Source organism: Alligator mississippiensis, chromosome 3 (assembly GCF_030867095.1).
Source record: "Alligator mississippiensis isolate rAllMis1 chromosome 3, rAllMis1, whole genome shotgun sequence".
In the NCBI taxonomy this organism is placed as follows: domain Eukaryota; kingdom Metazoa; phylum Chordata; order Crocodylia; family Alligatoridae; genus Alligator; species Alligator mississippiensis.
Genome location: NC_081826.1, coordinates 45,308,141 through 45,326,060, shown reverse-complemented (window position 1 = coordinate 45,326,060; position 17,920 = coordinate 45,308,141). Strand labels below are relative to the sequence as shown.

The 17,920-nt window shown below is 38.8% G+C and overlaps 1 protein-coding gene across 5 annotated transcripts in view; it reads right to left on the bottom strand.

The window, feature by feature from the left end:
* Window positions 1-17,920, bottom strand: part of RUNX1T1 (RUNX1 partner transcriptional co-repressor 1) — a 141,423-nt gene that overhangs the window by 93,298 nt on the left and 30,205 nt on the right. Inside the window, exon 1 of one of the 5 annotated variants that reach the window (XM_059723892.1) lies at window positions 11,592-11,670. The exons of the other annotated variants lie outside the window; for them this stretch is intronic. Within the exon in view, the coding sequence (XP_059579875.1) occupies window positions 11,592-11,598 (7 nt within the window). The 5' untranslated portion in view covers window positions 11,599-11,670. Of the gene's footprint in view, window positions 1-11,591; window positions 11,671-17,920 lie in introns of those variants that run through there. 5 annotated transcript variants of the gene reach the window in all.

Here is a 17,920-nt window from a genome sequence, read left to right as displayed (position 1 = left end):
AGCATCAAATTTTGAAGGGGAATCCCCAGTGGGACATCCCATCAGGGCATGTTCTCTGTATCTAGCTTGGCAAGACAGCAAAAACACTTACAGCTTAAAAAAGAAAAACATTTGTGACAATATTACTAGGCAACTTTGAGGAGGCTGTAAGAGGCATTCTTCTTTTGCAGTCAGTCCTGAATAAAGCAGGCCTGGGGCAAACATTAATTTCTAAACAAAATGAAAACATTTTGTTATCCTGCTTTTGTAAACTTTTGAAGAAAAGAGTTGGCCTCCCACCCCTAAAAACATCCTCCAAATATCTTGGAAGAGGGAATGAGAAAACAAGCTAGAGATATGCGGTCAGATTGCTAGTCCATTCCCATCAACCTCCATTTTGTGGAAAAATAGTCATACTGGCCTGCTGACCTTCAAAATGCAAGTGAAGCCTTTACCTCTAGGGTTTCTGCAACAGGCCACCTTGCACATCCAGAAGCAAAAACTGGATACAAGTCTCAGCAGAAGGATTTCCTGTCCTGCTCCTGGAGGCATGCTTGCCACTCTTCTTCCTTCCTGAAGGTGCAACAGACTGTAAAATGGGGAAATTTGCCAAGCCTTCAAAAGAGAGGATGGAAACTGGTTCCTTCAGATTAGCTGGCTGACTAGATTACAAGCCAAGGAGCTCTTCAGAAAAGAGCCATTAGCTAAGCAAGGAGGTTTGTGGTGAATCAAGGGAGGCCTGACTTCCCTAAACCTTGAAGGCTGGGGAAGGTAGGCTAAATTTCCAAAGGCTTGCATTCTTAGAGTTTTGTGCAGGGTTTTTTTTGTTTGTTTTTGTTTTTTTTTTTTTAAGAGACTGCTAGCTATTTTGACAGTGCTGTATTTAAAAAAAGTTAGTTTAATTACAGGAAAAATATGGAAAATATAAACAAAAAGAAAACACAAAATTAACTGCAGACCTAAAATAAAGTCAAAGATCCTTCACAAAAACTACAGGAAAAGCAATAGGCCAGGAAGATATATATTTGATTTCACAGGGACAAGATAACCAAGGGGGGAAAAAAAATGAAAAAGTACCAAATCAGAGCTCTATAACTTATGGAAAGAACACATTTTAAAAGATTCTTTAAAATTAATAATAAATGCTCCCTTTTCTCACATTCCGATTTATCTATGAAGTAAAAGCTGTTTGGTTCTTATACCAGGAACAAATTCAGAGAAGCAAAATGAGTTCAAACCTCCATCATTCCAACAGAGATATTCTGGATATTAAAAGAGCCTGTAAAGATTTTTGAATTGGTTTGGTAGGCTGCAGTACAACGCAATAGTAATTACAATACAAACTAAGGTAAATATAAAAGTACAGGCTTCCCTCAATTTATGCCGTAGATGCCAGGGAATGGCACAAATTGAATTTGCATAAAGCGAACCCAGTTTACCATGAAACATATAGGGATGTATTCCCACAGTGGTGAGGGAGAGAGGAAGTGAGGCTGGGGCTAGGGAAGGGGCAGGAAGAGGGGTCCAGCGCAGCCCTGTGGCTACAAGCAGGCGGCATCTGCCGCTCCCAGGGCTGCCGCAGGGGCAGCACCGGGCACTTTGTGGTGCTCGGGGTGGGCAGCAACTCCACTTACCCCACTGCTCTGCTTCTCCCCACAGCCCCTGCTGAAGCAGCCGCGGGAATGGCCGACGCCAGCAGCCTGCAGCCGCTGGGCTGCACCATGCCTCGACCCCTCTGAGGTGGCGCAGCCTATAGGCTGCAACAGACAGAACCCGCTGCTCCAAGATCTGCAACAGGGGCAGGCAGCAGCCTGCAGCGGGATGAGAGCACGTTGGGGCTCACAGCCGCTACTGGCACAGGCCAGTGGTGGCACCAGGCTCTTTCCAGTGCTTGGCAGCAGTGCTGGGAGGGCAGGTTGTGGGGGGCTATTGTAAATTTTGGGGTTGGCAGCAGCTCCCCTCCCATCACCACAGCCCACCCCGAGTGCCAGGAAGAGCCTGGTGCTGCCACTAGCCCCAGCTTAGAGCAGCCTCCAGCCCCAGCCTGCTCTCATCCTACTGCAGGCTGCTGCCCACACCTGCTGAAGCCCTGGGGGCGGTGGACACCACCTACTTGCAGTGGGGTTCGGAGCACAGTGCCTCGGGGGAAGTGGAGCCTCAGGGGGTTCTGGGCATAGCGCAGCCCAGTGGCTGCAAGCTGCTGGCATCAGCTGCTCCCAGAACAGCTGCAGCAGGGGCTGTGGTGAGTGGGGCTCCTGCACCACAGCCCTTTCTTTCCCCTCCCCTCACAAACTGACAGACTTACCCTGCCTGGGGGGTGGGCGAAGCGCACTTATGCCGATCACACAACAGAAAATTTATCTTGCATATAACAAATTTCAGGTATAAAAAAGGTCATCACATAAGACTGAATTCGCATAAATCAAACCCGAATAAATCGAGGGAAAACAGTACTGATGTCTCTAAAACAAATTACATCAATTCCAAGGTCTAACAGCAACAACAAACTCAGAAACAAGTATTTCTATAGCTCTGCTACACAGTACCAACATTTTGGTAGTATACAGATTAATACAAAGTTTTAGCTCACTCAAGGTCCACTGAACACTTTAGTATATACTGAGAGGGTCTTTCAATCTTACAGGTAAGTTCTGGAGTTGGAGAATGTAGAATGAGCAGTCTAACTCTTAGCCCTAGAAAAATCATTTGGGAGCTACAGCTTAGATGTGTTTCATCGCCCTGGCTGAAGAGCTGCACAGGCAAGTTCCCCAGCCAGGGGAATTAGAAATATGATGTTTGGGTCACCCTTGCCCTTTGGGAAACCCAGTGATTGACAACCTGGCCCCTCTACTTCTGGGGAAGCAGAAAGGCTGTCAATAGGAAGTTGGGGAGAGGAGGCTATTTCATAGGCATGCATAGGTAAGAGGCAGATGTGCCACCCAGCTCCAGGAGAATGGTCCTCTCCGCCCAACCCTTCCTGCCAATCATCTAACTAGGGCTCCTCTTAGAGCCCTGCAAGGGTTCCCACTGTGGGCGACAATGGCCCTGACTTCATGCACTCCTCAGACTCAAGCCAGAAACAGATGTGCCTGGGTCTGGAGCCCTCCATTGTGAGAGAATGTCCCCCCATACATGTCTCACCAATCAGATGACTGGCAGGAAGGGTTGGGGGCAAATTTTCTAAGGCAGGGTTCCAACGGGGCTCCCATGCAATCACAGGCTATCACAGAGCTAACGCTCTCCCTCTCCCTTGTAGGACTGTGGGATTCTGGGTGTCCTCAACCCCTGAGAGAAGTGTACAACTGTTTAAGCTAGTGAGGGAGGGGAGAGATCTTCCTGGTTGAAAGAGACAGAACTTCCTTGCAGAAGAGTCAGTTTTCCTCTGCAAGAAACCCACCAAGTGGCTGGCTGTATGCTCCCTTTCTTTACCAGGAGAAAGACTTTTCTCCCAGCACAAATACAATGCCTGTCCATGGCCACAATCTAGTTTAAATGGACTAGAACTACCAGGGGTCCATTTGGCTGTTCTACAGAAACAATAATTATTATTTATATAAACAAGACAAGCTTCCAACTATGCTTCAAGTGCTATTTTTTCAACAATGTTCAAAGTAAGGTAGAAAAAAATCTTGAACAAACATTAGGACTGTGTTGAAAAATTTTACAGGAAGAGAAGACATCCAATACAGAAACGTCATAGATTGTAAGCAAAGTAAAATCTCACTAGAAGCTGTATGCTAGTTCATCAAATTGTTGATATATGAGAACTGAAAGTCAGACACATTTTAAGACTTCAGCTTTGGATCTGACAGCTTTAAGCAGGATGAGCTGTTAGTCTCCAGATTAGCTTGATGGCCCCTGTCAGAATTCAAAAGAGGATCCCTGGCATACCACATGGTAGAAGGTCTAACTAAATAAAAATAGGAGTCTTTATTTTTGGCAGGTGAACTTCATTACTACTGCTCTGCTCCTCCTGCTCACTCAAGGATTAAGAAAAGGCCTTGTTCCAGAAGAGACCATAAATGGAAACAAAGGGCATGAAGTCCAAAGAATAGATAAACACCTTGGACAATTAGATCACCAGAATTTCACAGTTATCCAGTGATGGAACGAACAGATCATTCTGGACATCTGGACGTTTTTGCTTTTTTAATGTCATAAACCCTAACTTATCAAGTTAAAGATCTCTGGGAATTTTCTTAACAATGATACCAACTCTCCTACTATTAAGATCATGGTTCATTTATAGTGGATCTTCAAAGCTGATCCAGACTTTGATATCTTTTTATTCATCAGAAAGTTCTCTCTACAAGAACAGTATAGGATGCCAAAATTATTTTTAAATGAGCAGTCGTAACTATATAAATAGCATTTTTTTATAGCTCTGGGTGTTAAATAAAGTACATCTTGCACAGTGCCAACAAACTGTTGGCATGCAAAAAAAAATAACTAAAAGTGGCATTCTGCACTCAGTGGCACTGAACTTTTCTTAGTAAATATTTTGCTCATAAAAAATTGCGTGCTAAGTTGACAGGTATACAGTTATTGGACAACCTATTGTGTAATAAAATAGACTGTGCAACGTAATAAATGTTATTAGTATTGTTAACCATATATGAAGTGCTTGGTGCTATACAAAACACAAAGACCTTGTGCCAGTTTCCTTAACTTTAAAGAGAGCGATGAAGCTGCAATTTCCTTGGATGGTTAAATACCTAAAATAAAATGTAAAAAAAAATATATGCCCACATATACAACTCTGGTTCTTCAGAGTGATCACAATTAATTTTTCATGCACAGTTTTAAAATTAGGATTATATTTTGGTGTGTGAGTTGATGGATCTTCCTAAAATAAAGAAAATGGTGGGAAATGTTTTGAAAAAAAATGTGTGTTAGTGTTTGTGGGCTCCATGAAGTATTGAATCTGAGAGGTTATGCAAGGCCATAAAAACTAAGAGGAAAGAATTAATTTGATAGAATTAGATAAAATGACAAGACGGACCAGAAAAGTAGAAAGCTACACATTGTGGAGACCAGAAAGGAGAGAGAACGGGCACTAGGAAAGACAAAAAAGAAAAAGGTTAAGAGTTTTGAAGGTAGAAAAGAAGTAGGGCTTGGACCTTTTTTGCTAAAAGGAAGCATCACTAAACCAGAAATGACAATATACTGTACCATAAAGAACAATATGTCTGAAAAGCTAAAAGTTGTGCCTTCTTGAGAGTAGGAATTTCAGACCTCACTTGCAAAGCAGACTAAAGAGTTCAGAGATCTCACTCTCTCAAAGGCTGATTATTCAAGCATAACCCTTCTTTGATCAAAGGAAGATTTACCAGTTTAAGACATGATGCTGCACAGAATCTGCACCAATTTACAGTAGGACTGAATTCAGCCAAAATACTTTCATCTTCTTGTCTCCCTCTACAACCTCTTTTGGGACATAATCAATTTAGATTCCCATCCCTAGTCTACTACCATAATTTTTTGGTCCAAATTTTGTTAGTTTAATTCTGTCAATATGCAAAATAATATAAAGGTTATTACATTCAGGTTCTAAAAGTGCTTCCATAATGAACTGGAACCATATAAACTATATTCTTATTAATTGTGTCCACCGATTACATTTCGTTTAGAACTTCAAAAAGGTTTCCTGCCACCTTTAACTCAAACTTTATATCCATTCAAAAGCAGAGTTAAGTTCCAAACATTGTCTCATAATATACATTCATATTAACATTAAACTAGCTGGCTGGATAATTTAATTTAGTCGTGGGAGCTTTGCTACACTTCTAGGTGGTTATTTCGATATATTTTAAATAGTTACCAGACTCCTAGAGAAAGGGAAGCCATTTCATTATACAAAAGCCGAAATTGCTGCATAACTAATTTTATCATTTAATATAAACATCCTCTTAGGAATTCTAGATGTAAGCTTATCACCCGGGTCCGGAATGAATGACTGTTTGCCAGCCTTAACTCTTATGGGTTTCAAATAACTTGCTTGGCATCTGTTTATCTGAAGCTAGCAGCCACGATGGAACTGCTTCTACAGAATCACTCTCATAAAAATAATTAAAATTAGGGTAAAGAAAAAGGGATCAAATTGTTAAAATCAGAAACCAGGGGGAAAATAACAAACCAAAACCAAACAAAACAAGAGCAAAATTTTGCTCTGGAATATGCAGGCACAACTACTAACTATAATGAGAATTGCTCTTTTTGAGACAGCTATATTTGACAAACAATTCTATATTTGAACCAAAAGATCGTGTTAAAAACCACGGATGTTTAAAACCATTAATGAAGGTCTAATCCAAGAAAGAATTTAGGTACCAAAATATTAGGCACTACAACACCTATCTTTTAGGAGTCTAGTCTCCCACAACCCTGTATTAGCTGCCAAGGCACCCTATACAATGTATGGGAAGAGTTAGGTAGGTACCAAAACTCTTGATCCAAAACAAGTCACATATGGGTAAGGGAGCTTGTGAAAGTCAACACAATCAGCATGCAGCTGCATAGAGCTAGCCAGTAGAAGACTGGGGACAGGACAGTCTTAATCCTACCTGCAGGTGCCTTAATCTACTCAGGATTCAGATTCATAAAACCTGTCAGGCAGGAAGTTGCCTACATCCATCTTCAGAGGAAAGACTTTTAAACAAAACCAAAAGATGAAAAAGTGATAGCAGTGGGTGTCTGCCCATCATAGCCTAGTGGGCAAAGAATTCACCAGCAAAGCTAGAAACACAGATTACAGCCTCTTCTTGAGGGGGTTCAAACCCCTATATCCTACCTGCCAGGAGAATATCTTAATCATTAGACTGCAGATTAGGCAGGGATGGGGGCTCTTGCATTGTATTGATCTGTGACACTGGCGAAAAGAATTTAAAATTCACTGGGACATAGTGTGTAAGAGGAAGCATGACAGTACCTAAATTATCAGGGCATTTACTGGGAAGGATCCCAGGGTTATTATTTATCCAACAACCATTTCATATAAAGCACAGAGAGTCCCAGGAGGATAAGCGAAAACAGCAATACCATCACAACTAAGTCCTTCTCCTGACTGGTTTTTAAAAGAAAGCATGGCTACCTTGCATTTTATAAGAAGCCTCGCCCTGACAGAGGGTAAGCCTACACAGATGCTACCGCACAGTCATTTACTACTTGGTTATGACTGCGCAGTCCACCACTCTTGTAGATGCAGCTAGTGTGTATTAGGCATGCTTTGAGATTTCCTATCAGATAAAGCACCTCACAAGACAGAGAGAATTGCTTAGTTACTAAATACTAAGGCATGCAATATACACTGGACTACTCAGCCCCATCAAGAGAAAAGCTGTTCTGGGTATGTGGAAAGATGCCAGTCAAAGTGTCCAGCAACTTCTAAATCAAATTTAAATGGTCTGTGGAATTTGGAATCATCCAACAAGGATTTACAAGATTGCATTTTTAGGCCTGGGTACCTAATCCCACTTTAAATACCCAAATCCATTTTTATCTGGCTTTGATATATAGTCAAAATTCAGAGATGATACATCAAGAGTTATATGTACATTTAACTGATTCTTCTTTGGTTTACATGCTCAGAAATCAGAACACTATAGCATTCAAGGAACTGAAAGAGGTAAAAAGAAATATATACCATCCCTTTCTCACTATCTGACCCTCTCACTAAAGTATGCTTTTAAGACTCTCAGTGTACCAGTTCCAACAATTTACATTTATTTACACCCAGATCTTGGGGTTTCATTCTCCATTTGCAAATACACACTACAGTTGACTTCCCAGTTAGGAAATTCAGTCTCCTTAGCTTGCAAATACCAACATCATCATAAGAGAATGGTGAGAGGAAGGGATTCCTTGTTAGTGCACTTGTTAATGCACTAACATCTTTCTATGCATATAGTAATATGCAGTTCAACTCAAAATCAGAAACATAATGTTATAGAGATGACAGTTTTTATTACTATTATGCAAAGAGAGGGTACACATTTATGCTTTCAAAGTGAAAAATCACAACATTTTAGTTCCCAAAACCTGTTGGGTTTGAAAAACTGAAATGCCCACTAAAAAATCCTGCTAGTCTGGACTGAAACGTAACCTGAAGTGGCCAACAGCCCTCTTCACAAAGAGAGGACTTTCTTTCCTGTCAGATCCCAATGTAAGAAAAAGGCAGTGGGTATGAAGACTGGAATAAAGATGTAAAGTTAACATTCAGATTCAAATATTTCCAGACATACTTTCCACAGTTGGCACAAAACTTGGTTTGTATAACACAGGATTGTCCCGATACAATAGCATAGCAAATGTAAGTTAGAACAAGTCATTTAATGGACTGTTAGGAGACTTCTGCTGTATAACAGCATTTAGATGCACGTATTAAAAAAACAGGTGGATTATCCAAATGTTCAGTTACTAGGACACCAACAGTTATGTCCATGGCAATTTTGTTTCTGTTCTTTAAACAAATCATCACTTGCAAGCACTAATGTTAAAACCAGAAAGCCAGTCTAGTACACAGTGGCTATAAATGCCAAATCAATTTTCAGCAGATAATAAAGTCCATGTTTTACAATCAGCAATGCACTATTTTACTACCCAAAATGTAAGCTAATAATATATAGCTCTGCTAAATGGAAAATGCAGATATGCTGTTAAGAAAAGGGCTGGCTGTGAGATGATGGATCATTTCTGTTGGGACCTTCTTAAAGCTATGTGCAAATGTTTTGAAAATATCACATGATGTAGCCATGTGTTAAAAATTACAGCCAGTTAAGTTCTCTGCTAAGAAAAATATGTGGGCAATTTATGAAATGCACTCCAGGATGGAGATGTCTTAAGTAAAACCAGATTCTAAAAACAAACCGATTTTTTTGAAACATGAACTTAAAAAAAAAAAGTTGCAGCCACATCTGGAGAGCAGAAGTAAAGAAGGGGTGGTCTGACCTAATACCAGGCCATCTTCTGAAAGAACAGCATTATTTCTGGGCTACAATGACTGTGATCACTGATTGTCCTTTTAAGGAAACCATGCTGAATACTGCCATGGGCAATAATAAAGCATTTTGTAGGCCAACATCTGTTCTTTGAAAGTACTATAAAATGACTGATAGATTTGTAATGTTTCATAAATAAAGCTCAAAATAAACAGTTCTCAAAACCTTGAGCAATCAAACTGATATCTAGCTTTTGATTTGGACAATGTGCATCTCTACATCCAATATTTAAAAATACACACTTTTTAGAGTTTAAGAAATAAAAATGGCAAAATAATTAATATAGTTACTGCAAACCTCAAGTTAGCAGGATTATCTTTCTATACACACTTTTCTAAGAGTTTCATGAGTGTCTAAAAGATACCTGAATTTAGCTTTTTTGACGCTTTGTTAGTAGCCCTCTCTGACATAGTTTTTAAAGATGTACTGAACTAAAAAGCTTAGTAGCCAATCACATTTGTAATATGAATAGTTTGTCTTTGAAGAGCAAATTTAGTTTGTGTGCAAGTTATCACTACACAAAGCAGAAACAATTTTTGATTACTTGTTTTTTTCCAAAATAAGTACTCTGAATGTCAGAACTACTAAAGGCATGCTTCTAAAAATCAAGAATGTATACACACACAAAAGGCAACAGCATAATATCAGATTACATAAAAATACACATCCTTTTAATCTTCTGCACATAATGTGCTTACCCTTAAAATACAAAATCTGCCCCAGATGGCTAATAACGACCATTTGAAAAAAACCCAACACCACGATATTAGAGGGCTAAAATATGCTGTGAACAGATTGAGAGGCAGTTCATCCTAGAGGACAGTAAGAGAGTGCAGATGGGTGTCAGAAATAGCCGAGTGTCAGATCTGCTCAAGTATCTTCATCCTGGCACATGCTCCCAGTCACAGCTGTTAGCGTATTCTCTGTATCCAAGTGCAAGGTTTTCTAACACTCAGAGCTGACATTAAAACACACATTTCTTGCTTGCAACCACTTTAGGAGACTGCTGGAAATTAAAGATTTGTTTAATGCTAAAGCTTAGCAAGTATTGATAAGTGTCTATATGCTCAAGTGTAGCTCAAGCCATTTTGATTAAAGATGCATGAAATTTTAACCAGCAGGTAGATTAAGTAATTTAAGCGCAAAAGGCTTAATAGGTTTACAGAAACCTTCACTTCAGCCATTCCACTATTTTTTTTTTGTAATATCACAAAATAAAATATACAAAAACCAAAACTGATCATGCTATACTCAAATTATATTTAAATATAATAATAAAAATAGCAGATAGCAAATCACGTGAGAGTAATTTCATACAACTATATTCAAAATATCAGCTCTGTATTCTATTTACATAGCACTCACTTTTTTAAACTAATGAATTACCATGGTATTTCTAATGAAGAACACAGTCCCAGGAATATAATGCATGCAAATTAAATTTAAAGTTTAAAGGGTTAAATTGACCTTTCCTAGTCCTCAGTTGTTATCTATGCAAATTAATTTGTCCATATTTCAACCATACAAATCCTCTTAGCCCTGTGATTTGAACAAACAGAATCCCACTTTCTGGTTACAGTCACAACCATAGCTGCAACAAACATATCAGTGGCAGAATATGACCGTGCATCAACATCTTAAAAGAAAAACATTCTTCAAACAACTGGCAATACCTACATATAACTACGGTTGCAGCAAACTGGCAGATACTGTTTCAAAACACCATCTGTGAGGTGTAGAGACTCTGCAAGCAAGCACAGCCTCTTCTGCCTGTCCTACCCAAACAATCTACAAGAACCAGCCAGCTGTAGGATCTCTCCATGTCCTGTCTTTTTTTATCTAGAGATATGGGCTGTTTTAATCAGGTTCATGGCTCTATCCAGTCCTTACCAACCCCCTGCAGCAAATTCAATCTACTCTGTCTTGCTCAAGCTTCTCAAAAACCTTACAAAATTCATCCTGTATAGATGCAATGTTTTCACTGGCAACATCACTTATCGGTTAGACAAGTGGTTTTTAGACCCAAGGATAATATTTTGGTGAGGAAATTGACACATTAAAATTTCCACTTTTACATCAATTTCTCTAATTCAGCAGATTCTGTATGATTTTTTTTACTAACACATTTCAGTGGTTTTGGCTGGTGACAGCTAAGGACTGTGATTTAGGGCAAGACTGAAATCATTTGTTTCATAAATCTTCCTTCACTTCTCTATCATGAACAGCTTTTCAAAGAGATCGTTCTTAGTGTTCACCCATAATCTGAAATTATCTCTCCAGATAAAATGTTTGCAGATACAAGGTACAGCTGACAGTTATAAAAGCCAGACTGAAGCCATATTTCTCCTTGCTAAATTATATCTGTACAGAGACCTGCACCTACAAACAGGATGACTATGTACCATCCAGTATTATTGTACATGTCATCTTTGGTAGTTGCCACACACAAATTCCCCTCCCCCCCTCCCAAATATACACACAGCAGAATTAGCAACTACAGTCACTCCATGTAAGCTTGTACAAATCACTATGTATATTATTTTTTTTAAAATACAATCAAAATATAATTAGTGTTTTCCCATTTAAATCGAAAGAGCTGTAATAATTTTAACTCACCAGGCATCCTTGAATAAAATAAACCACACTGTAAATGGCTCTCTCCTAAAAGCAAGCTTATTTAGGGCTCACTGCCTCCTGTTCTGGAATGAACACAGAAAAGCGAGGAGGGCCATCAGAACTGGCTGTGGCAGCGTTGCTGGAGGCAGGATGCTGGGCGCGTGCGTTTGCCAGGCAAAGACAGATGGAGAGCTGACACTCTGTATTGCACTTGGAGCAGAAATGTGAATGATGACAGGAGCACATGTGGCCTTGAACCCAGCCCTGTCTCTTCAGGCAGAACAATGACAGGGATGTGTGTGCAAATTATCACAACCCCAGCTCCCCTCAGCCGACTCCTCTTACTCTACCTTTCACAGCAAGTTCCAGAGGACTGAAGAATAGAAAGTAGAATCCAGAGTGATAAGCTAAACACTGAATTATTCATTTTTTTTCTTTAAAAGTTAACCCTCTCTTTAATGGAAAGCAATTAAAGGAGAGATTCTAGAAGAGCCAGCTCTCCCTCCAAAATGGAAAACTCATTCTGTATTTTAACAGCCACAATCTTGAACTCCAGAAGACTGTTTATTTATTTTGAATTTTCAGCTAAATATGTATAAAGGTACATTTAGAGATGTTCGCTATTTTTTCCTTTTTATTATTGCCATTTTATCACAGTGAACAGAGTATCAAAAATCATTCCCTTTCTCAGACTCTCAGTAGTGTGTGTAAAATAGAACACACTTAGAGACAGACCACTTTTATTTTACTACAGTGCTTTTAACCCCCTGGGATTCCTGCATTGATATGCTCCAAACATTTGCAGCTAACTCTCCTTTACCTTGCATGGTGATCCATGGGGGATGAAAACAAAATCTTCCCTGTAAAGCTTTTTCAAAAGCTAAACAATCATGTCCTCCCGATTTCTGATTTTTGCACACCCCTTAAATGTTTATCCTTCACATGAATAACGTATGCCTGGCTAGGTTCAATGCACTCTTCCCTATTAAGCTTTAATGGACACCATGATACATAAAACTACAAGTCTTTGTTATAGTGCTTTATCTAAAGCTGGCTATTTTCTTCTCAGCAGTCCCTCTTTAGTCCTTTGTAAAACATCCTTGCCTCTTAGGAGAAACATACGCCTGACTTGCATGCCTTCTGTAGCAAATTTGGGCTTATACAAAATTCTACGCATAAGGAAAATATCTTTCTTTTTAGAATTCTCCTCCAATTTAGCACTTGCAAATTCTTCACTATTTTACTACCAAACATCTTTACAGCATATTAACACATGCTTTGTCTCTCTGACTCTGCCTTTACAGTGTGAGACTAAATTCCATATAGACACACAAAAAGAACATCATTCAGTATTTTCAGGAACTGTATTCTTTTAACACGAAAAGTCCAAGACTCATCCTTTTAGCTTTATTTATGCAAACCTTTGGTTTTGTGCTACACTCTCTTCTACCTCTCCTATACAGAAAAAACCCCCTCTGCTTTCAGGCCTTCCTTCTCCTGCCTCCAGCTGCCACAAAGCAGTGATAAAGATCTATTTGGGAACACAGGGAAGAAAAAAGAAGCCTAAGAGTCCTCACTACCTGGTTAGCTCTGCCCATGAATGTTTCTTAAATAAAAGCAAAGAATGTGAGTAAATTAGAACTTCTAATGGCAGCTGAAGTGGAACCCACAAGCTTCACTAGCTCCCAATGTAATATTCCAAATGTTTAATAGGAATTTAAAAAAAACACCTTGCGATTGTTCTGGTGCTAACAATATAATACACTGTTAGGGAGACAAATATTTTTGTTCATCCTAGTCAAATATCTGTTGTAATGAGGTTTTATATAATGGATTTTACTATATTTGAAAGCCAAGCACAGACATTTTTATATGACAGAAAGCTTTAGCAGAGGGTGAACCGGAAGGAGGAAAGTGAGAGAGTAATAAATCAATTAAGTCTGCACCAGAAAGGATTCTAAAGAACATAGCATTCTTTTTGTTTTATTTGACGCCCTATTTAAAAACCAGTTGGTTAGTACTCTAGCTGCAGGTTTTAAAAATGCTGTCCCCTACATGAAAGAGAAAAAATTTTCACAGTGGGAAATGCAACCTTTCATCAACAAAAATGCAGACTGAATCAGCTTTAAAACACAAAGTAATATGTCAGAGGAGCAATGCATTTTAATAAAACAGAATGATATTCAGTTTTAAAAGTAGGTCTTAATATCAGTACATTGTAAATCCACAAACCATGCCTCACAAAATTGAACTTCCATACGCTGTGTGATTATGCATCTTTTCTATGTGTAAAAAGCCTTTTTAAGCTGTTATCTGACTACAGTAATTGCCATTTAAATTGATCCACGTCAACAAAACCTGGATCCCTGGAGATTCTCACCTAGAAGTCTGCTTGTGGAAGGGGCTAACAGAATGCCTGTGCATCTGAGACTACTTCAGCATTTTCTCAAGCAGCCAGCTGCATGAATAGTTTTTCCCTCTCATTATTTAATACACTGAGGCAGGCTACAACCTATTTGGCAGCCCTCCCTGAATAAATTTTCCTGAATATGTCCCCCCCCCCAGTTTTTTTTTAGATGCAACCATTTCTGTAATAATTTTTGCACCATTTCTAAAAACATAATTGGTCCAAAATGTGTATTAAAGATGGACAGGCAATGTGAATGTGACAAGCCTGCAAAACATTTTCATCTCCACTTCTTTCATTCAGAAGGGGGAAAGGGTGAGGGAAAGTAGTCCACATTAATTTTGCATATAACTAAATCTATTGCATCACAGAATCCAGAAAATGTAGAATACCAAAATTAAAGGGGCAATAGGACAGTTAGAATTTAGGAGGAAAGATTCAGTCACCTTCTTTATAATCAAGTCACACCTCCTTAGCTGACTGAGAAGTAACCCATTGCCTTATAATCATTCATACAGTTTATAAATAAGGTTAAATGGTACAATACACTTGCAAAATTCATAACTGTAAGAGGAGCCAAAGCAGATATTTGCACAAAAAAAAAACAAACACCACCACCACCACCACCAAAAAACAGATTTACAGCAGACCATAAAAAGCCTTGTATTGTACCATTCAAATGAAAACTGCACTCATTTCTAAACCATTACAGCTCTAGAGATATCTTTTGCTTAAACTCAGTTTATCAACAGGGACTAGAAGTCCACTGAAATGCATCTGTAGTTAATAAAAGCTCTCTATTAACAGTGAAAGAAGAATTTGACTCAAAGCTTTTCTGTAGGACTTCTCAACTTCCCACTCTACTTATAGCAGACTGTTGTGATACATTGTGACTTCACACAGTGGGTATTAAGTAAGTTAATTCAAAGGAGCTGAAACCTCATTGATCCTAATTGAAAGCAATACACCCAACCAAATAGTTTTCTACCCCATCTGCTCTGGCCTGCCACCAGCTATTCAATACAAGAGAATTAATAGTTTCAGATATTCTAACCGACCCAATAAAGGCACTCATTTAAGCAGGACTGCATTAACAAAGTGAAAAACCAAGGGCAAAATGGGTTCAAATGGAGCATTTTACTCCTAGTTGGCTTTAACAAAGCTGAATAATGCTTATTCTGACTTTTTATGTGCAAGACTTGATAAACTGAATGAGAAGGCACTCAATGATCAGTCAACGAGCATTGATGAATGGTCTTTAGGACCCCCCCTAATCTCAGGGAAGGCCATTCCACAAAGTGGCACACCAGCTTGAAAGGGCGGACTCACTAATGTCCAGATTTCTCCGCTTGCTTGTTCCACTTTCACTTTCAGACCACTGGCCACCAAATGAGGCTGACATATTGGAAAATAATCTTTTATGGACGAGTGGTAAATAAAAATGGAGGCATTAGCTGGTCTTTCAAATTCAAATCTGCTAGTTTTGTCAGACCCCAAAGGTTTTGATTTTCCACCCAGCTGGAAGCTATTAGTGTTTTCTTAAGGCATCCCACTGACAGGGCAAACCCACCTAATGTGTGGTGGGGAGAGACTCTCTGGATGCTTTCCTAACTTTACTGTACATCAGTTTGACAGTCCAGTGAACAAACACCCTATCTTGTGAAGACACGTTAATTTCTTGCTGCTGCTGGATATTATCAATCAGCTTAAAAAGCCATATACTTTCTTGCTGCTGCTATTATCCAATACTTTACATAAACATTTACTATATAATACACTGTTAGCAATGTAAATTTATAGCGTGACTTTTTGTGGAAGAGGTGCTTGTATTGTCTGTTTTGGGGGGGGGGGGGGGTTGTTTGGGGTTTTTTGCCATACCACGTGTAAGCTGAAAATGGTATCAATAACTCAAACCATTCTTTGTTTTTTGAAGAGACAGGCATTTCCCTCTACACCTGTACTGTTTTCTGGGAAATATCATTAGGTAATCTAATATGGCATATGATTATCTGTAGCAGTAGCTCCAAACACAAGTGTTATAAAGCACTTGCCAGATTATGCCAACACATTTCCCTAAGCATGTCTGTTTTGGCCAGACTTTATGAGCCTTTTAAAATAGTTCAGTGGGATCTTTAAAATATGCATAGCTTGATGAAATGACTAACAGGAGATCTGATTACAATATTCACAAATACTTAATACTTGAAGGATGTAAATACCAAGCATGAAGAAGAGTTGTCAAAAAGAGCAAAACTAATGTGATTAAACCAAGAAAAGAACATTTGGATGAAATTTTAGTGGGATATGGAAGGATCTTGAACCAAGAGGTGGTTTTGACCCAAGGACATAGGAAGTCATATTATTTCACTGATGTTATCAGACACTAAAACTATTAAAAGCTTTTTAAATCAAGAAAGGGGAAACCTGGCAGTGAGATACATCTTTCCCATCTCTGAGTCTTATTTTCTGGGACTGATTAAGTAAGAACCAAATTCAGCATTGGCATGAAGGCCCACAAATCCTACTTGTGTTTTCTGACTGCATTTGATACTGTGCTTTAAAACAATAACGGTGTAAAGAAAATAAGTCCTATAAAGAATACAGGAGATAATGGAGCTAAACTAGCATTGCCAACACAGGCCTCAGTGGTCTCAACACCCCTGAAGGTGCACAATTGGACTCACGTGTATAATTCCACAGACTTCAATAAAATCACATGAACAGAATCCTGTGAATCAGTATTTCGACTGCAAGATATGGACCACAGGAGATTTAACTAGCATGGTTTATGAAATGTATTATTGGCTGTGAAATGTGTAAAATAAATCAAGACAGAATAAGACTAATTTTCTACTGTTGATGTGCATGTTAATAAAAAAAATGACTGCATAGTGTAAGCATAACCTTCACTTTGTTATTTCTGAAAGGATGCAACAAAATACCGAACATGATATTTCATGCACAGAGAAAAAAAAATTATTCTTTCCACCTGGCCAGTGCAGTATGAATGATAATATCTAGCGTTCTGAGGCAGGATCCCATTCTGAGACCTAATGTAAGGTTTCAAGCTATCAACTGTTTTTGTATTTGAAGTTCAGAACATTTACAGATTTGACATGGGTGGTGAAACTCCTTCTCCTGCAGTATATTAACCCTCATTCTGACCTCTAATCATTTTTTTCAATGTATAGAATTTTCATGATAAAATGCAAAGGCATATGCTTGTGTGAAAGAGTGCACAGCTATACATTTATTACATTTTTCTTTGTAACATGTCAATATTTGTGACACTAACTATATATATTATTCTTTTGACAAGGACTGTAACATTATATTGGAAACTTTTGTTTCAATGTCACCACCTCCCCATTTTGACTGATGGTGAGTTAGTTTTGTTAAAGTGCAAGGGTGATAGCGTATGCTCCAGTGAACTTTCCCTCCTCTCAGCACCAGAGACAAAAACCTGCAGCTCTGCTCTGTGCTGGCAGCCATCTGGACAGCTTTCTCTCAATGCCTGCCCCATACCACACTGCAGGCAAAATTTCAGGGCTCTAGAGCTCTGTGGAGCTATTCATGACATACCAATTTCACATTTTCTGCTTGTACGCTTGCAACAATAAATGCTAATGAGGACTATGAATGACATTTTTAAAGACAATAAAAAGGTCTCAAAATCCCTTGCATATGGAGACACTGTTTTCTAAACTTCACCTTCTGTTAGGGAGCCATTACACTCCAAAGGAAAAAATAACCCAAGGAGAACAATGAGATGATCAAAGCATAACCTAGTCCTTAAGAATTCCAAAGAAAACAATGTTGGTAAACCAAGTTAATGACAGACAGATTTTATGCTGATATACAGCAGTAAGTTTCAGTATAGTAACCATCCTTTTCAATAGCACTGCTACTTCTTATCATCACA